The sequence below is a fragment of the Euphorbia lathyris genome, chromosome 3 (genome assembly GCF_963576675.1).
Source record: "Euphorbia lathyris chromosome 3, ddEupLath1.1, whole genome shotgun sequence".
Classification (NCBI taxonomy): domain Eukaryota; kingdom Viridiplantae; phylum Streptophyta; class Magnoliopsida; order Malpighiales; family Euphorbiaceae; genus Euphorbia; species Euphorbia lathyris.
This window is the reverse complement of record NC_088912.1, coordinates 18,039,307-18,059,934: the sequence shown is the minus strand read 5'-3', so window position 1 is coordinate 18,059,934 and position 20,628 is coordinate 18,039,307. Positions and strand designations below refer to the sequence as shown.

Here is a 20,628-nt window from a genome sequence, read left to right as displayed (position 1 = left end):
TTGTCTTTTCATTTTGAAAATTAGAGTTTTATGTATTTGATTAGAACCTTATGTTTGTCTTTTGTAGCTGAAAAATAACTTTTTATAAAAAACAGAGAATCTCCGGTTTTTCAAAAAGCAGTATTTTCAAACAGTAAACAACAAACGGTGACAGAAAATAGCAAACATTAGTTGCTTAATTCAGCACAAATCAAAATTTTATTATTAACTCAATCTTTAAATTAACAATATGTGATAAATTAACCTACATGTGGTAAAGTTTTAGATATTGAAATTTCATTTTTCAAATATTAGTAATTTCAAAACTGAGTTGGTCAACTTTAATTTGGACTGAATTTAATCTGTCCCTTAGTTCAAATTACATTTACTAGCTATGGGTAAATTGAAGAATGAGCTATGGTTTTTGCCGCCTAATGTCTATAGCTCTCAAAAACCCTAAACCATAACACCCTCTCCCTCTAATATCCAAAATCCCAATCTCTCCGATTCTTAGCTCGTTCAAGAAACTACCCTTTGATCTAATTTGGTGGCAAATTTTCAATCTATTTTAGTTAATTCTGAAATGGCGAAAGATAGGAACGGAAACCATTCAGAGGCGAGTGATTACTCATCCGAGGATGAAGGAACTGAGGGTTATAGGAGAGGAGGATACCATGTGGTGCGAATTGGGGATAGATTCAAAAATGGGCGTTATGTGGTGCAGAGCAAACTTGGTTGGGGTCATTTCTCTACTGTTTGGCTCGCTTGGGACACTCAAGGTCAAGAATCGGTATGTAATTTCGTTTTTTTGTTTGTTTTCTTTCAAAATTATAGAAAAGGAACGAACTAAAAACGGGAATATTTGGCTTTACTTGTTCTTTTTTGGTTTGATTTTTTGTGTTTGGTTGCTGAGAAAACGATTAGGAATAGGAAGAAGGGGAGATTGAACATCAAACATTTTCTTTTCAATATTGTAGATTGAGGGTAAAGAAAGAAATGTCTCTACTTATTCTTTTTTGTGTTTGGTTGCTGAGAAAAGAGATTGGGAATATGAAGCAGGGGGGTTGAAAATCAAACATTTTGTGTTCAACATTGTAGATCGAGGGCAAAGAAAATAATGTCTCTACTTGTTACTTTTTGTGTTTGCTTGCTGAGAAAAAGATTAGGAATATGAAGAAAGGGGGGATTGGACTTTAAACATTTTGTTTTCGAGATTGTAGATTGAGGGTAAAGAAAGAAATGCCTCTATGTTGCAGGGAAACGGAAACGGATACTAGGAAACAATATTTCTATAGGAAACTTAAACGTGTGGATCTTGTAAATATTAAAAATATAGGGACATATATATAAAGATTAAATGTATAATAATAAAAAAAAATTGGTATTTATACTCTACTGAGCATAAGATAGAAATCATTAGAAATTGTGAAATAAAAATTATCATAAATTAAGAAGTTCTAGGTAAAGAGGAAGTTTCAATTAGCTAGAATCATAGTTGGAATTGGAATTGGATTGGGAAATGGTTTCCTGATCCCAAAACATGTTTCCTATTTTTAGTATTTACGGAAACGTGTTCGGAAACATGTCGTATTGGTTTCCTGGAGTTTCCGTTTCATAAAACAGATATGAAACAATGAAGCGAAGTTTTCGTGCAACATTAGTCTCTACTTGTTCTTTTTGTGTGTTTGATTGCTGAGAAAAAGATTAGGAAGATGAAGCAGGAGGGTTGAACATCAAACATTTTGTTTTCAAGATTGTAGATTGAGGGGAAAGAGAGAAATGATTATGTATTTGATATATGCTAATGCTATTCAACGGAAACATACAGGGACACTGATACCGGGAAAACTTTATTTCTAAAACATAGCATTCAAACAGAAATGGGTACGAAATGCTACTGAAGAGTCGTTTTCATGTGCTATGAGCTGTTTCTGTAACAAAACCTTTAGGGGGTTATCAATTCCAAAGCCTATATGATTGTGCATCATTTCAAATATTTCGATGTTTTGTTTCTTAGAACTCGTTTGTTTGCCGGAAAATATTGTGCAGTAAAGATTTTCCTGATTTTTCAGTGTTTGTTTGCTTAGGAAAATAAGTCAACGGAAAATTTTAAGTTAGTCGATAGGAAAATTTATGAGTAAAGAGTAAAATGTTTTACCCTTTTGAAAATAGTTAAACATTTTTCTAAGCTTTTGGAATTCTACTTCATTCCTTCCTATTCTTTTTTAAAATAGTAGCCACCCACCATTTCTTCTCGTTTTTCAGTGTTGTAGCCAAACACCGGAAAATATTTTATTTTCCAACACAAAAAATTTCCCTTGGCCAATATTTTCCGACAAACAAAGAGCTTTGCTGTAATTGCAAGTTCAGTCAAAAGGTTTTCTTTTCTTTTAAAATGAGACGGAAAGGCTTTCTTCTGTGGATTGAAGTTTCTTGGCAAAAGGAAAGAACTAAAAACATTAATATTTGTCTCTACTTGTTTTCTTATTGTTCTTTTTTTGTGATCAGTACTCTGTTTGTAAAATCGCACCCTTTCGGACGTTAGGGGTAAAATTCCTCTTGGCTGCCAACGTTAGGGGTATTTTTGGTACCTTATTCCTATTTATTTTGGTTTTCATAATTAGAATAAGAATTGAAACTTCCTCTTTAAGTGAATCCTGTTTAGAAAAATATTATACTTTTAGGCCTTTTTTTGTGCTGAGAATTTTGGAGCTTATGCTTTTGATATGTGCATATGTTTGAGCTTCGGTTGTAACCGGGTCTCATGGGATTTGAGAGTTAGGGACTTGGGTAAAGAATGAGAATTCCTTACTATTGTGTTAGGCAAAAATAGTCGAACCACTTAAATCTCTTGTTATTGCATGTCGAATTTCCTATTATCAGTCAAAGTTAATTATGTTTTAGAAATAAAATTTTACTGTCCATTTCGGATTCGTTGTAGATTTTCGGTCTTCAGATTCTCTTATAATTGTGTTAGCAACTACATTAATTTCAAATGTTTAACCACTTAACAGCATGAGAAATTCTTTGTTTGTAGCGTTATGTAGCTCTGAAAGTTCAAAAGAGTTCTCAACGATACACCGAGGCGGCAATGGATGAGATAAAGCTACTCAAACAGATAGCTGATGGAGACCCGGAAAATAAGAAATGTGTTGTAAAGCTGTTGGATAATTTTAAGCATTTGGGGCCGAACGGAAATCATGTGTGTATGGTGTTTGAGTTCTTGGGGGATAATCTCTTGAGCCTCATTAAGTATAATGATCATCAAGGGCTTCCTTTACATATGGTTAAAGAGTTATGTTTTCATATTTTGACGGGCTTGGATTACTTGCATCGCCAGCTTTCGATTATTCATACTGATTTGAAGCCGGAAAATATTTTGCTCTTGTCAACGATTGATCCGTCTAAAGACCCTCGGAGATCAGGTGCTCCTGTAATCCTCCCAACTAGCCAGAAAAAAGTTTTTGCGGAATCAGCTGCTTCTAAATACAGTGAGAATCTAACTAAGAATCAGAAAAAGAAAATTCGAAAGAAAACTAAGAAAGCAGCTCCGAGTTCTGCAGGGGACGAAGCTTCCGAGGAAAACAATGGAGATACCGAAACACTTCTCCCTGCTGAAGGTTCTAATGGCGATACAAAATCAGCTAAATATTCTGTTGATGAATCAACAAGGGATGAAGAAAAGGATGGACATGAAGAAAAACGTGATCGTAGAAGTAGCAGTTGTTCCACAAGGTGGAAGCTGTTAGATGCAGTTGAACCGAAGTGCAAATTGGTCGATTTTGGAAATGCTTGTTGGACGCACAAACAATTTACAAGTGATATCCAGACAAGACAGTATAGGTGTCCAGAGGTTATACTTGGATCCAAATACTCGACTCCAGCCGATATCTGGTCCTTAGCTTGTATTTGCTTCGAGCTCGTAACTGGTGACCTCCTCTTTGATCCTCAAAGTGGTGACAGATATAACCGGGATGAGGTATTTGCTGGTGTTAATTTTTGCAATGTACTTCATTATAACTTGTATTCATGAATAGAAGTAGAAGATTGTTTCGGTGAACGATAATCCATTGAATAATCCGATTTTGTGATTCAACTGCAGCTCTTAACAACTGTTATTGATTACAGGATCACTTGGCATTGATGATGGAGCTTATTGGCAGGATACCAAGTAAGGTAAGACCGATCCAAGTTAACTTTTTTCGACTATGTCATTTCTTATACTGTTGTTTCACAGAAATTGCATATAACCAAGGTAAAATTATAGGCTTTAACAGAGTTTCTCAATCTCCCAGATTGCATCTAGCGGTCGCTATTCGCGGGACTTCTTCAATAAGCATGGAGACTTGAAGCACATCCGTCGGCTGCGTTTCTGGCCTCTTGACAAGGTACTCATAGAGAAGTATAAATTCAGTGAGCAAGATGCAACTGACATGGCTGACTTCCTTCTGCCGATGCTCGATTTCGTACCCGAAAGGAGACCAACAGCAGCTGAGTGCCTTAATCATCAATGGCTTACTGTACCAGCCCCTTGTGCGCTTGAACCTTCCATATCTCCTGTTCAACAGGATCCTGAGGAGGAGAGAGACGAAAGGTGAACTTCGCAAAATACTTAAACTCTTCAAACTGGAACTTATAAATTCTCATGGAAGCCTTTACTTCATATTGCCTTTATTTTGAAATGGGATAGATACAAAATAACTTTCGCATCCAAGAACAATTTACCCTTAAAGTCTAAAAGTGCGATGCATTTTACCCTTAAAGTCTAAAAGTGCAATTTTACTCCTAAAGTTGATGCGAACATTTTACCCTTAAAGTCTAAAAGTGCGATACATTTTACCCTTAAAGTCTAAAAGTGCAATTTTACTCCTAAAGTTGATGCGAACATTTTACCCTTAAATCTAAAAGTGCGATACATTTTACCCTTAAAGTCTAAAAGTGCAATTTTACCGCTAAAGTTGGCAAGGTGGCCAAGTCCAGACATGATTGAAAAACACAAATATTCAGTTCTCCTGTTTTGTACTAGTTGTATATCAATTGATTCTTTTTTTTTTTAAGTTTTTTGTAATTTCAGATTATATTTGGATGTTTATATTCTTAAACTCACCGAAATATTTTAATTTTTTTTGTCTTATACGTGTAGAGCACGAGACAATTTTTGTTTTTGTTTTTTTCATATGCATACTCTGCGATCTATTAATGACGAGTGATAATATGATGCACATGTGTAGTGAAGATAATAAAATTCATGACTAAGTAGACAATTTCATTAATGATGTTGAAATTGACCTAACTTGCCATCATAAGGCACCATTTTAGATGTTAATGATAAAATTGCTTTTGATTGGCAGAGTTTATACCTTGTTACTTTTGAAATTTTACTATTTGCTTAGCTTAGATGCAACAATGGAAGGATAGAGTCATAGTTTGGGTTATGATATTCATGACAAGTAATGGTTTGTTAATCTTCTCTTTGAGAGATCCAATCCTGTAGTATTGACCGGTTTCTGCATTCTGATGATTATGATTAAAACCATTCTGATGATGATTATGGTTAAGTTACGAAGTTGGTGGCATGTATTTTAGTCTCGGAAAGTTGTATATTGGCGGGGTGTTTGTTTACTCCTTTTCTCATGTTTACTTTTTCATATTAAAAATGAGAGTTTTAGGCGTTTGGTTAGAGACATCATGTTTGCAAGTAGCTTTTTTTTACAAAAGCAGGAAATCTCCGCTTTTTTCAAATAACAAACAGCAGTTAAATCAAACGGAATTTCTATGCAAATGTGCAGTTCAATCTTGGGAAGTGGAAAGTTGTATATTGGTGGTTTAATTTCAGTCTTTGATATGTATCCTAACATTTTCAAGCAAAATGAATTTTAGGTATACAGTTAAGACCTTCTGAACAAGTTTCTCAATAAATTGAAACTGCTAGAATTGCACCATTTCATTTGTTAGAACTAAATTTGCACTTAGATCAAATTTAGTCATTATCCCTAATATGTTCATACTTAGTAATGGGATAAATTATGTTATTATGATTATCAATCATTCGATCGGTAAAAGATTATTGTATCGGCATAATTTCTTTTTCTGTAGCATTGTTCCATAAAGTTAAAGGGTAAATAATTACATAACACACACAGTTTCAAAAAAAAAAAAATTACATAACACACACTGTTTAGTCCTATTTTGAAAGCACATTAATAAGGTCCATATTTTTTTTTGTCAACAATATTAACTATTTGGTTATTGTCTTTTTTTTTTTTTTTTTAGATTTTTAACCGTTATATTTAGCATAAAATCATTTTGTATCGTATTATGACTGTCTTGAAAGCTAAGATATGTTTGATTAAAAATCTAAAAAACTAAACAAAAGGATGAAATGATTAACAACGACAACGTAGAACATGAAGCAAACAGTATGTTAGGTAAAAATAATGGGACTGATAAATTAATGGATTCACATTAACATGTAATTGGAAAACTGTTTCCAATTAATTATATATAATAATAAAAAAAAAAAAACTAAGGCATACAAGATGCTTTTAATTGCAGGATGCTGTATTACAGCTGAAGAACTCTGGTTCCATTGCTGCAATTCTGTTGATCACATGCCAGCGCTCGGAAGTTCTTTCTTACAGATGGGGGTTGAACAAATATGTGACGATTCGGCTTATGTGAGAATTTGACTAAATACTTCCTAAAACGCAATCTGCTGTGAATCAAAATTATATGGCCAATCAATGCTTAACCTTTGAAACACCTGTGACATACATATTTGAAGTATTAGAAGGATGTTTAAATTGAATTTCAAGGTTTAAGGACTTCATGTAGATGTAGTAAAGCTTTTCTAGAACTTGCAGAATTGTCAATTTCTGTGATGGGTTACATAATTTACAGACAATCCGTTTGATATGATTTATATGACATGATTTACATGATATGTAATCATATGGAACATATAAACCATATACCATGATTATAATATGCACCAATCTGTTTTGACACTTAAGACTTTCGAAGTGAACTTTTTGACACTTAAGACCTTCGAACTCGATTATAGATATCTGTCACCAAGAAATCTGAAAAAAGGAAAAAAAAAAAAAAACTCAAAGGAGTCAATGCACTTAAGTTCATGAGTAGACTTATCCATGGAGCGGGTTGAGGATGAGACCGGCTATTTTATCTACATTCCTGTCATTAATGGAAGGTTGCCATTTCCACCTCGGTAAGAAAAATGGAATCCTTAACCTTAACCCAATGGGTATGGGGATCCTCATTGAGAATCCCTTCCCTGTTTCATTAATACTTTCTACTAATTTGTAAACATAGTCTCGTGGGTTTAAAAACTTGTAAATACTAGTCTCTAGTTTATGCAGTTTGTAAACTCAAGACATTTCATTAAAAATTGTTTGTGACTATTTACGTAAAAGTGCGCTATTTGAAACAATAAAAAAATTGACTTTGCAAATTATTCCATATACAAGGACTGTATTTATAAATTAACAAAATAAGTACTTTTTGATCAAAAATTTGACTCACGGATCCTTTATCTGTAAATTGCACAAACCAAGAAAAATTGAGTTTGCAAATCAGGTAAAACACAAGTTTTTTTAAACTTTACACTTTACCCTTATTTTTTGAAAGAAACTTTACCCTTTGCCCTTAATATTACATAAAACATAGTATAAAATACAATTAATTAACAATAGAAAGAAAAGTGAAAATTATAGGATTACAACAAGTTAGAAGACTACTTTCTTAACATTAATTATTTTTTTGGGGGGGTTTTTTTTTGGCATCTTATTAGAGTTCATACAACATTTGGATTGAATTTATAGTTCTTCATTGATTTAACTTAGTATATGATTAAAGATACCAATATCAAGTAACTGAAGTTTAATATATTATCCCTACCGGTATTGGGGTAGGGAATTCCTAAGAAGTGGAAATAACTATTACCGTCCTCGATCTATTCCAGAGAACGGTATTACTTTTTTCCGTATCCAACCTTATAGAAATGAATTGAATTCCCTGATCTTAATAGAGCGGAACCCAATAGCTATAGATGCTATTTGCCTCATTGACAAGCCTACTGGTTAGGTAATCTTTTATTAGTAGAGTTGCAAATTTGCCAGGCAAAAATGGACTTACCAAACTTAAAAATTGCCGAGTTACAGAATTTTCCTAACTCTGAGATAAGAATACATCAGAAAGAATGCCACCGCAGCGCCAAAAATTATACCACCTGTTGTCAGCCAAAACGCAAACTGCAAAGAAAAGGTTATATACTATGCATATATTTCAGTGGAGAACACAGAAAGAAAGGAATGCATATACAGAAACCTTCCAAGTTGGCTATAAAAACTGATTATCCCCGAACTTTGAAAACGACTAATTAATTCTCCTTAAACTTGCTTTAAGTAACCTATTAACTCTCTAAACTTACTTCGAACTTTGAGAACAACCTATTAACTCGTTAAACTTGTTTAAATTGGCTTATTGACCTCCTCAACGTACTTAAAACCTCTTGGACCTTTGAATTTACTTAAAGCCAGAAACGGAGACAGGGGAAGCTTGGGGGCACCCGCCGCCCCCTGTCTCCAAAAGATTTGGGTTGGGGGTGTCAAGATACCGTGGAAAGAAAAATTATATGCACAAATGTAAAATTGACCCTTCAATGTAAAAGTCATGTATTCCATACTGCTTAAAGTGATACGCGCTTTAACTTATCCAAATCTCTATTTGTTATGCCATGAAAGACTTGGATGTTATTCATGTCACTTTAAACAATTTCAAGGGGCTAATTAGTCTTTTTCAAAATTAGAGAGGCCATTAGACTTTTTTGGACAAATTTAGAGGGCTACGATGTATTAGACCCAGAAAGGAAACAAAATAGTACTCCCTCTATTTCAAAATAATTGTAACATTTGACCAAATAAGAAAATGATTGATTTGTATTAAATTTATAGAAGATAGACTAAAATACCCTTTTAACTCTCTTTGTTAATAATCCTCAAATTTTTTTTTGTCAATTATTAAATTGAATCACTCTTCATACATTGAAAACTTAAAATGACAAAAAAAATACGATTAATATTAAACACATTAGTAAGGGTAAAATTGGATAAAATTGCTTTGGAAACTAAACTGACAAATAATATGAAATAAGAATTTTTTTCAAAATGTGACAATTATTTTGAAATGGAGGGAGTATAATGATGTCCCAACTTTTGAAAACACTTACTCTACCGGAAGGTTATTCATGTCACTTTAAGCAATTTCAAAGAGCTAATAATCGACAGTTTACAAAGTTAGACGGGTCATTAAACTTTTTTGAACAAAGTTTAGAGGGCTAGGAATGAATTAGAGCCAAAAAGAAAAAAAATAGCATAATGATGTCTAAACTTTTGGATTAACATACCACATGCTCTTCAAGATAGGACTTCAAATTCATGCCAAATATACCTGCAACAAGGAAACAATTCTTTACATAAGCAAACAGCTAGAAAAATAGCAATACTTCATCTGTAACGGGTAGGAATATTTCAACATTTCATGAGTCATATTTGACATCATTCATCATAACTGTTTTTGCAACTTAGTCAGGTTACAGTTTTCAGTTTATCTTCAGTAATGTGATCATTTCAGAATTCTTAGCTGCAAAAGCAATAATATCACTCCATAGAAAATGGATATATTATATGCACTCCACGAGTTCACTGTGCTTATTGCCAAAGTAGTTGTCATCTCCATATCAGGAAAGTGCCAGGCTGTAACTAATACAAAAACTTAATAGGAAAATAACATTTTAAAGCCCTTGATCTTTTCCATTTTTATTGATTCGGTGCATGATCTTGCAATTTGACACATTGAGCTCATGATCAATTACAAAAGTACACATTAGGCCTTTGCTTTCCAAATTCATTACATGTGAGCATCCAATTCTATTAAAAGAGCTTTACTCATTTTATCTGCGTTGAAGTTGTATTTTTTTTATCAAAATAAGGTTTTTAAAAAATCTTCATTGCAACATCAGGCATAAAAAAAAAAAAAAAAAGTAATTTCGAACTATTGAACATGCAATTTTCGAATGTAGATGAATGAATAACGCTCCGTTAACCGACTTTTATGTTCAAAGCTAACTTCCCTAGTCACCAAGAGCTTAAAGTATGTAATATAATTTATCAAGGGTTCAATATGTCAAATTGAAAGATCAAGGGCTTAATCAACAAAATTCAAAAAACCAAAGACCTCAAAATGTTATTTTCCAACTTATTACTTCTACCATTCTTGAGGGTTTTAGGAAGTATAAAATATCCATTTCAACAGTTTCCCAAAATGGCATTGGAATAATGATCAAATCTAAAGGCCGCCATAGGATGTCCACATGCAATATGAAGTTCTAAATAGAAACATTAACTTCACAACTAGTGAAAAAAGAGAAGAAAAATAAAAAACACCTGCCACTAGAGCACCAACTGCCACACAAAATGTGCCAACTTGGAGAAGTAATTCCACTCTGCTCACTTCAAGTCTCCGAGAGCTGCAAAAGAGAAAATAGAATTTCAGAGACATGGAGGAGCACATAAGAATAAATTACCGATCATATTCCTTCTTCTCCAAACTTCTCCAAGAATGGTGCAGATAAGGCTGTACATTAGGACTAACCACAGTTCTAGATTTTAATTCAAAACAAGCAAAAACTAGATATAAATTTGATCCACGAGTCATATTTACTAGTGAAACGTTAAGACACAGCTTGTAGTTTTAATTGCAGTTATTCTCATCTTCAATCAGTTGGAAACATTTAAACTGAAAAATAAAATTAAATTAAATTGCATATGAGTTTGATAGAAATTGTTCACCATGAAGCCTTTTGGCATGGGTATGACCAACTTTTAATTGACACGTAGATCTATACAAATAGGATATGTTATTTATACTTGACAAATGTGTTTTTTTTCTTATATACATGGAAAAGGAAGAGGGCGAGCCTTGGCGCAACGGTAAAACGTTGTTGCCGTGTGACCAGAGGTCACGGGTTCGAGTCTTAGGAGCGGCCTCTTGCCAATTAAATTGGCAAGGGAAGGCTTGCCCCCAATACACCCTTGTGGTGGGACCCCTCCCCGGACCCTCGCTCAGCGGGGACGCGTAATGCGACCGGGCCGCCCTTTATACATATTTTGAAACGGAGAGAGTACTTAACAATGTGATAAGCATTGATCCCCTTCTAAAAACACATACATCCTAGAAAATGTGTTTCCAAATTCTAAGAAACGAGTTTTCAATTTTTAAATTACGGAAACATGACCTGAAACATTTCGAAAACATGAAACACTTTAAAATCAAAGTTCTGTGCAACATAGGTTTTCTTGCAGCAATTATCATTTTCAATAACTATTATAATACCAAAAGATAAGCCAAGTCAGGTTCCTTGAGAATGGCAATGCTGGGGCCTCATTTGCATTTACTAGTATCTGAGGATGACGCAAGACAACTGATTGCAAAATAAGTAGCCATATATTTAGAATGTACAACCAATAGTTATTATAGAAGTTCTAGTGTTAAGAAAGGCAAAAAGTTATAGAAACTAGAGTTAGACCTTAAATTAACAGAAATTGAATCCTCCATTTCCTTTGCAGAATCAAGAAGTCGTTCTGCCTGACCATGACATGATTCAGATCTGCAAAAAAAATAAGATGACGCTTGATTGCAGAATGGTAACAAGCAAATACTAGATGTTAATTCTCAATGCACAATAGCTTATTAGAAGCTTCTTTAAACACCTTAAATCATTTCAATATTCGTTTTTATGGACAAAAATTCCTCAAAGCTTTTCTGATTTGAAGTTGAAGAAAAATGAAAGCAAAAATTACTTTCCCAACCCATCTTTAGTTTTCTGTACAATTACGATCAACATATTTTCATGGTCTTCTAATCATTAAGCCTCACCTTATTTACCATGACCAAGACTTCAAAATAAAATTTCTAGACATGACACACTCCTAAATCAGGATGCGAAAAATCTTTAAGACCAATGTGACAAAATTACTAATTGTTTCTCTTTCTCTGCTATTTCATTATTGTTAAACATCCCACATTGCTAAATTGGGAAGCTATATAGCTCCTTAAATATGCAAGGCAATCCTAACCCTTCAAGGTACCTTTTGGAGTGAGTTAGGCCTTTGTTTACAATTGTCTTTTTTTCTATATATATTGCAATTTAGATTTAAGAGCACTCCTACTCGATCTTGAATCTTGATAGCTTGGCACTTGACTTTATCTCATGATAAGAAAATCAGAGAGATGAATTATCAAAGCAAATCTAAATTGCATCAGAAAACAGAAAGCATAACAAGTGTAGATCACAAATGTTATTGATCTGAAAGCACTAGAAGAATGAAAAGACCTTTGAAGATAATTTTCCAAAAGCATTTCAATTTCTTCCTCCTCCTCTGCAAAATGCAGAAGCATCATCCGTAAGAAACATGGATCCAATTATATGTACATTTCACATTAAAATGTTATACTGCAGAATCTAGGATAAAAACTCTCTAACATGGATTACCTTCAGCGATCTGTTTTTCTAAGGGAACAGAGCATTCCACATCACCATTTAACTTTCCAAGAGTACAGTTTCTTCCCATTATACATATACGACGTATTTCATGAGGGTCCTCCAAAAGATCAAGCAGCATTTGTCTAAGAGCTCCTGCCCTTGAACCTAATTCAACCTTTCATATGCAAGGGAAAGAGTAAGACTCAGAAACCATTCCAATAACATGATACTTGCATTTTTCCAACTAGACAAGCAATACCAAGGCTTGTTTGCTGTTACGTAGTTCCTCCAATATGTCAGCAGTTAATCTGTTAGGTAAAACCTCCAGAAGAGCTTCAACCTGAAACAAACAGCAAAGAATAATCATAATGATCGAATATTTGAGGAAGCCCATAATCTAGAATTCACAAAGAACGGCTTACAATAAAATAAAACATCATTTCAAGGATTTCAATCCATCACAAAATCAATACATTGAGCAATCCCTGAAGTTCTCATGATTTGCAGCTCAAGGATGTGCGACTAGAGTCTAGAGTATAGTTTAGAAACTACATGTCCATAGACAATAACAACAACAACAACAACAAAGCCTTAGTCCCGAAATGATTCGGGGTCGGCTAACATGAACCATCATATAAAACCGTGAAAATCAAGTCGTGTCAGCGACACAGATTCGCTCCCTCCACTCCGTCCTATCCACTACCATATTTTCCTCAATTCCCAATAAACTCATATCACTCTCGATCACCCTCCTCCAAGTTTGCTTAGGTCTTCCCCTACCCCTCACCACTACATCCCTTTGCCACTCTTCGGTTCTCCTAACCGGCGCATCAAGCGCTCTACGTCTCACATGGCCAAACCACCTTAGTCGGTTTTCTCTCATTTTATTCTCAATAGATGTGACCCCTACTTTTGTCCTAATTATTTCATTACGCACCCGGTCCTTTCTCGTGTGACCACACATCCATCTCAACATACGCATCTCCGCCACCGACATCTTATGGATGTGGCAGTGTTTCACTGCCCAACACTCCGTACCATATAACAATGCTGGTCTAATTGCCGTCCGGTAGAATTTTCCCTTCAATCTATTAGGCATGCCGGGATCACAAAGGAAACCCGTAGCACTCTTCCACTTCGACCAACCAGCTTTAATCCTATGAGCAACATCTCCATCTACTTCTCCATCCGTTTGGATAATAGATCCTAAATACCGGAAGCAATCCGAGGCCTGAACAACTCTCCCATCTAGGATGATTGTCCCTGCCTCCCTACTCCTACGGCCGCTAAACTTACACTCCAAATATTCTGTCTTACTTCGACTCAACTTAAAGCCTCTAGATTCTAGAGTTTGCCTCCATAGACAATAATTGAGGATAATTTTTTTTTAAAATATACTGGGCTATATTCCCATACTCACACGGGGTTCAACAGCCATTAGCCTCTGCTCCAAACGCTGTACTCGTGACAGCAATGCTGCTTCAACAACCTGAAAAGGTCATCAGAATGCGAGATGGTAAAAAAAAAAACATTAAGCAATTCAATATGCCATGAAGAACCAGTATAAAAAAATCAAATGATAGAAACAGAAAATAGAGCACAGAAGAAATAGGAAATATAGGATTGAATTGATATTCTTCAACACTAAAATGGATGAACAGAAACAGAAATACAAAGACAGAAAGATAAAATGAGCTGAGAATGACCTCAAGCTCCACAGGAAGATGAACTTCAATCTCTGCTCAAAGAACAGAGCCAAACACAGAAATGGTGCTTACTAACATAATTCTTTCATAATCCCCTCATCCCTCTACACCTCTATATGTACTAACCAGAACACTCTCTCTCCTATAACTAACTCTCACTATGATAGGGAATATGCTAATAGGCATAAAGGGAAATATAGAGGGTAATATGGGAAATAGGAAACAGGTGATTTGGAGGGTTGTGGAAGTTAGTTACAGGAGAGAGAAAGCTTTTGGGAGTATATATAGAGGGCTAGGGTTAGAAGGAAGGGGGGAATTGAATATTTGAGTAATTTCTGTTTGGCTGCCATGAGCTAAGCAGAACACTCTCTCTCCTATAACTAACTCTCACTATGCCTCAAATCACATTTCCCTTAATTCCCATATTACCCTTTATGCCTTAGTAGCATATTCTCTATCATCAAACGCAACAACAACTTTAAGCTTCCATTTTCCAGTAAACAATTTCTACCAAGGCCATCATAGTAGCTACTTATCCACAACATCAACTTTTACAAACAAGAGCGCAAGAGGAACATAATATGAGTTAAAACTCAGACTACAAGCAAGACAGAAAATGCTGACAAAATACAAAAGCTATAAACATTAATTAGTGGGTGAAGTGAACAATTAGAAACAAACTCCTTTCTGCCAAATCAGACCATGCTCTTCAGTTTCAATCTCTAGAAGTCTACTCCTTAGAGGTGTACCGTGTACTCATCCTCTCCATCCATGTGTACATGTGCATGCAAAGAAACATTACGTGCAAGTTTAACTATGTGCAGAACATGTGCTTACTCAGAGAGAGTTCATCCATGAAGGTTTGCCTACAAGCTTCTGCATGGACATAATATTGTGCATAAACGGGTAAATTTAAGGTGAATAAAGTTAACTAAAACATAAAATAGTTGCAGGCATAAAAGGGAAAAATGGGAGGAGAGCACGCTGCAGAAACTTAATTCTAGCTCAGGGACTCCACATCTTAGAATAATCTATTTTTTGTCATGTAGAAAACTAGTCCGGCATGTTGCAAGCTCTTTATCTTCCAAAGCCAAATTGTTCTATAATCAAAACAGCTGGCTCCATATGTTTTACACGAAGTACCTTCTACCTAGTCAAAAGTTTTCCATAATTAGGAAACATAATTAATTGTTAAAGTTTGGTCGTAATTCTATATAACTGAAAATTATATTTTAAGTTTTAGAATACAAAAAAGTTAATTTTGCAACAGTGAGGTAGTTTGGCTTCAAATGGTATCACAATTTTTCAATTGTTCAAGAGAGAGGAGACCAGACAACACATACGGAAAAAGAAAAAAGGTCCATCAAGGTGGTCTACAAGTAATGATAACTAGTGACAAACTGTTGATGTCTATATCCAGTGAACATTAAGGGCGTAATAATGAGTATGTGCTTATTTGGTTCAGAAACTTGAAAATTGAACTAGCATTTTATAAACAAAAGGTAAAAATTCCTTGAAAGATGTCTCTTTTTTCCTTTTAACTAAAAGAAGTTCTGGTTTCCATGATACAAAAACTTCAAAGTTCAGAAATATTATCCATTATGTGGAATAAATGAAATCTTAAGACTTAACTTCTTCATAAAACTTCTCAAGAAATAATTTAAGATAAAATATCGACCCGAAAAGAAATTGAGTCCCAAGTCAAGGTTAGCAGTATTTCTTTGCAATTAGAAGGTCATGGCTTCAAGTAAGAAGCAATGTCTCGGGAAGAAGAGAGAGAGAGGATGTAGAAGGCTGCATTGAGAATATGAAACTTCTCCAAACCTCATGCATCAAGGATGTCATTTACCATAACAAACAAATCACCAATCATAAGATTCATTTTGTTTCAAGCAAAATATTCTTTTTTGAAAAAAGAGGGAACAAATCTAAGATCTCTGCATCTTTTGCAGCTTGACAACTTACTACACCTATAGTACATCTTAAAGGCTACATCTTCATTTCAGCATTTTTTACAGTCAACCATTGTACAACCACGCATGATGTATAGATGATCAATTTTAAATACCTCATTTATTTTTTAAGCGGCCATACAATTACTAAATTTATGTACAAGAATTCTTTTGTAGTTTTGATAATTGGAAAATGCAATTGCAACAACCACATGTTCTCGGCATCAAAAGTATAGCTTTTAACAAATTATAGCATCAAAACAGTTATATGCTCCTTCCTGTCATCTTAATGTTTCAGCATGCAAGTAAAACTAGAACTGCAGAATGCCAGACTTTACCTCAAGCATAAATGGCATGGATGGCCCTCCATTGATATTTTTGGGATTTAGTCGAGGCATCAACTTTTCTGTGAAAGCTTTCCCTCCTTTACTAAATGGTTAAACACATGCAAGACATCTTCTATTGTTAGTCCAAACCAAAACAATATAAGTAAATGGAAAAATATTTAACTATGGAGAGAAAGTGGAAGAGATAACTTCCTGTACTTAGAAGACAAATATTACCGGTTATAATCAAATATAAGGACGCATTCCTGCATTGCTATAGCTCGCAACGATCCCAGATTGAGTAAGATAGCATGCTCTCGAACCTAGAAGAACAGTAGATAATAACAAATAAAAGAATGTTGATCTAGACGTGCCAGACCAATTATAATTCTTATAATTCTGCCAAATTTGACATTGGTTGTTGATTTAAATTTCTCTTTTTCTAATTATTTAGGATGTGATCAAACTTTGCGTTTACTCAATTATATATACATGCCATCTTTCCATTAACAAAATAAATGCATATGTCATCAAGATAAAGAATCATTAAACATAATGCAATTGATTAATAGCTACCAAAAAAAGAAGCATGTGTATAATACAGCTTCTTAAATAGCTGAAGGAAAAAAATATCATAGATATGCAAAAGGCAGAATAGGAGCACCCAGACACATATAGATATTTATACACAAACTAATTTAACACCTTTCAATCACTAAGAATAAGGGGCACAACTAGAACAACCATTCCAAACAGTAGGCATCCCATAAAATAAATCCAGATATTCGTAACAAAATAGAAACTACCAGAGGAGTGCAGAAAGTACCAGCAATGAAGGCATTGAATTTGTCAAAAATAATGATGGATCAACACTCCGGATATCTCTTGGACGAAGGCCTAGCAACATTATACAAGAAATAAATAAAAAAATCTACTAACTCATTGAAATTCAAAACATCAACAAATGACAGAAGCATGTGGTAACACAACAAAGCAGCAGATAATAAATTTTAGAAATCCAACAAGCATATTAATACTACAAGGTGGATAGATAATCTGCAGTTCTCTTGAAATGGTTTACCCACCACTTGATTTCAATAATTGGCGTCTGTTTATTTTCCTAGTAGAAACTTTCCCATTCGATTTGACTTCAACAACCTGGAGAGAGAAATGAAAGCAACACATGAATGAAAGAAACCCAGTTATGTTAGTTAGTATAGAGAAAAGCAGAATAACTTCTCCCTGGAAATTCAAAGAAGTGATAGATGTAGAACAAAGAGCTCCAACCAAATTGAACTTTTGACTCTCGTAATTCTGCTCTGAAGCTTATATAACTTCATCACTGCTTAACTAGAATCTAATAATAAATGCCATTATAGTATTCCCTATAGCAGTAAGTAGCACGTTTTCCTGAAGCAATGCCCCTCGTATCTTCCTCTTATTCATGCAGTTCAACTAATTTATTGCTCGATTGATCACACCTAGACATACAAATACTATATTACTATCCCCCTCTTATTTTCCTCTTATTCATGCAATGCAATTCAATTCAACTAAGTACACGTTTTCTCAGAAGTGAAACAACTAATTTATTACTAGATTGATCACACCTACTCATACAAATACTAATACTATTAAGGCAATTGACTTCTAAAATTCAACAAAAAAAAAAACAAACACATAATGTAGAAGTACATATATGCAAACAGAAAAACGAAAAAGCAAAACAAACCTCATAAACCGGCTCCCGAATACCAAGCGAAAGAGAATCGCTATAAGGAGCGGAAATTCTCTGCTGCTGCTCCGGAAGCTGAACTTTGGTGTCCTCCCTTATTTCTACACCATCACCACCATCAGAACCCAAACTCTCCGATTCGCTCCACTGATTTTCTTCAGCGGACTTCGTCAAGCACCGGACTCTCGGGGATACCTTTACCGTAATAGGAACCAGCGGAATCTTGGCATTCTGGAGGGAAATCGGAGAAGCAGATTGCCATAAAGAAGGAAAAAAGAGGAGATAATCAGGCGCTGGAGAAGAAGTGTGGACTGGAAATTGAAGAATGTGAGAAGATAAAGCAGTCATTTCTCTCATTCTCTGTGTAAGTACTTCTGGTCATGTAATTTGAAGGTTGGTAGAGAGATAGAAAGAAGAACACAGCTTTTTGGAGTGGGAGAGGAAGACGTTAATTCATACGTTGATTTATATTTTCTTTTAATTTTAAAAATAGTGACAGTTAATTTGTGGTTTGGATTTGGTTGCTTGTAATTTTCACTGTTTTCAGAATATTTTTTGGTAAACTATATCGATGGTCCCTCAAGTTTACTTTACTTTCTTTATTGATTCTGAATTTTAGACCGGACGTAAAAAGAAAATCCTATACTTCATTTTGTACTAGCATAAAAGATTAAAGAGGTGATTCAAAAAAAAAAAAGAAATTTAAAAGATAGCCAATGAGGGTGGTCCGAACAGTAAGGTATTACCTCAATGGATCAGTTTTGCCTCAATAAATATAGGGTTGGGCCAATAAATTTCTTGATTTTTTTATATTACTTAGGTGTGTAGTTCGTAGAGAAAAAATGATTTTGTAAAATTATCAATAATTATTTTTTTAGTAGGAAAGGGAAAGAAAAAATCAACACCTAATCCGGGATTAGTCTAGGAAAACTAACCCCCACCCGATCATCCGATAGAATCGAACAAAGGAAGTTCGGAGGAGAAGAGAAGGTTGAAATTCCCGGCATCCTTCCATGGCCCTCCGCAGCAAGGCGATCAGCCACCCTATTCTGCTCCTTGTACACATGACAAAATGAGATGGTATCGAATGAAGAGCACAATCTTCTGATCTCTTTAACAAGGTTTCGGCTACTCAAGCACATAGCTTTGTTATTAGCAATCATATTAACTGCTTCAAGGTTGTCAGAATCCACGAGCAGTCTTTTAAGCCCCAGGTCAATAGTTAATCTAAGACCAGAGAAGATACCCCAGAGCTCAGCATAAAAGGAAGAGCCCATCCCCAGATTTTGAGAAAAACCAGACACCCAATTGCCCCCAGCATCTCTCAGAACTCCTCCAGTCGCAATTCTGTCGTCCACAAGACACGAGCCATCGGTATTTAATTGCACAATCCCTTCCCCCGGTCTACTCCAACCTAAAAGATGCTCCACAGAACTCTGGCAAGTACTGGCTAAATAATCCCCTTTGAAGCTATTGATAATAGTGTTAACTCTCTTGGAGAAAAAACCAGGCAAATTAGGAATCACAATAGCTTTTCCATTAAACACCTCAGTATTCCTCCACTTCCAAAGCTAGTGGCAGACAACGGCAAAGAGGATAGTACCATGCTCCAATTGAGACATTAACAAACCATTCACACCATTTAACAACCAATCCTTTTCAGAGTGGGCAAAGAAGTTAGGAAGCAACTCCCTCGGAATCACTTTCTCCCACACAATTTTACTCCTCGCACAATCCCTTAGAACATGACAGATGGTTTCTGCCTGCACTTTACACCTACAGCAAGTATCAGCCTCAACTAGATGGCGTCTCTTCCTTTCCACATTAGTTAGCAACCTATTCTTAGCGCTAAGTCACAGGAAGCTCCTAATGCGATAAGGAACTTTTAAGGTCCAAATATTCTTCCAGGAAATATAAGGAGGGATATCCAAGTTAGGGCTGAAAGCTTCAAAAGCCGATTTGCAGGAATAAGTACCAATGTTAGTCAAGGACCAACAGTGACTATCCCCACCCTCCTATTTACAACTAACTTTAACTCCACGAATTTTTCAAGATTAAGGTAAGATTCAAATCTCGACCAAACCTAATCGCCCTCCGAGTCCACCACATCAGCGATACTTCAGTTTCGGATCTCTAGAGGCAAAGGAGAATTACACACTTCAGATAAAGGAGTCTTATCAAGCCATGTATCATTCCAGAAACTAATAGATATGCCATTGCACCGACCAACCAATCCTAGAGCAGAACTCCGAAAAAACAGCGTTAACCCCTTTCCATAAGAAGGATCAATAATCATTTTAAAGTCATTTGTTTTTACAAGAAACTTTTATATTAGTATTGTTGTTTAATAAAATTAAAAATTAAGTTT

General features: G+C 35.0%; 2 protein-coding genes across 3 annotated transcripts; one reads left to right on the top strand and one right to left on the bottom strand.

Annotated features, from left to right (window-relative positions):
- Positions 1-358: 358 nt before the first annotated feature.
- On the top strand, positions 359-6,563 carry LOC136224023 (uncharacterized). Its single transcript, XM_066012234.1, has 5 exons — positions 359-769; positions 3,017-3,958; positions 4,108-4,155; positions 4,275-4,573; positions 6,535-6,563. Exons 1-5 carry the CDS (start codon positions 563-565, stop codon positions 6,551-6,553), a joined length of 1,515 nt encoding a protein of 504 aa, XP_065868306.1. The 5' UTR covers positions 359-562; the 3' UTR covers positions 6,554-6,563.
- LOC136224024 (magnesium transporter MRS2-11, chloroplastic) lies at positions 6,420-18,710 on the bottom strand. 2 transcript variants are annotated; one of them, XM_066012235.1, is made up of 14 exons: positions 18,258-18,709; positions 17,611-17,683; positions 17,352-17,422; positions 16,763-16,848; positions 16,538-16,628; positions 13,962-14,030; positions 12,801-12,881; positions 12,551-12,716; positions 12,392-12,437; positions 11,585-11,665; positions 10,443-10,525; positions 9,404-9,447; positions 8,134-8,249; positions 6,420-6,742 (listed from the first exon to the last, which is right to left on the bottom strand). In XM_066012235.1, the coding sequence occupies exons 1-13, from the start codon at positions 18,615-18,617 to the stop codon at positions 8,154-8,156; spliced, it is 1,347 nt and encodes a 448-aa protein (XP_065868307.1). In that variant the 5' UTR covers positions 18,618-18,709; the 3' UTR covers positions 6,420-6,742; positions 8,134-8,153. The 2 variants fall into 2 exon arrangements, with proteins under 2 accessions (XP_065868307.1, XP_065868308.1); XM_066012236.1 differs by lacking the exon at positions 13,962-14,030 and having other exon boundaries at positions 18,258-18,710.
- Between the last annotated feature and the right edge of the window lie 1,918 nt (positions 18,711-20,628).

Excerpts from the sequence above, each read along its gene's own strand:
- LOC136224023 (XM_066012234.1), top strand. The coding sequence starts at position 563 with ATGGCGAAAGATAGGAACGGAAACCATTCAGAGGCGAGTGATTACTCA. Across the intron at positions 3,959-4,107 it reads ACAGATATAACCGGGATGAG|GATCACTTGGCATTGATGAT; the intron begins GTATTTGCTGGT and ends TATTGATTACAG. Across the intron at positions 4,156-4,274 it reads TTGGCAGGATACCAAGTAAG|ATTGCATCTAGCGGTCGCTA; the intron begins GTAAGACCGATC and ends TCAATCTCCCAG.
- LOC136224024 (XM_066012235.1), bottom strand. The coding sequence starts at position 18,617 with ATGAGAGAAATGACTGCTTTATCTTCTCACATTCTTCAATTTCCAGTC. Across the intron at positions 17,684-18,257 it reads TTCGGGAGCCGGTTTATGAG|GTTGTTGAAGTCAAATCGAA; the intron begins GTTTGTTTTGCT and ends TTCTCTCTCCAG. Across the intron at positions 16,629-16,762 it reads CTTATATTTGATTATAACCG|TAAAGGAGGGAAAGCTTTCA; the intron begins GTAATATTTGTC and ends TTAACCATTTAG.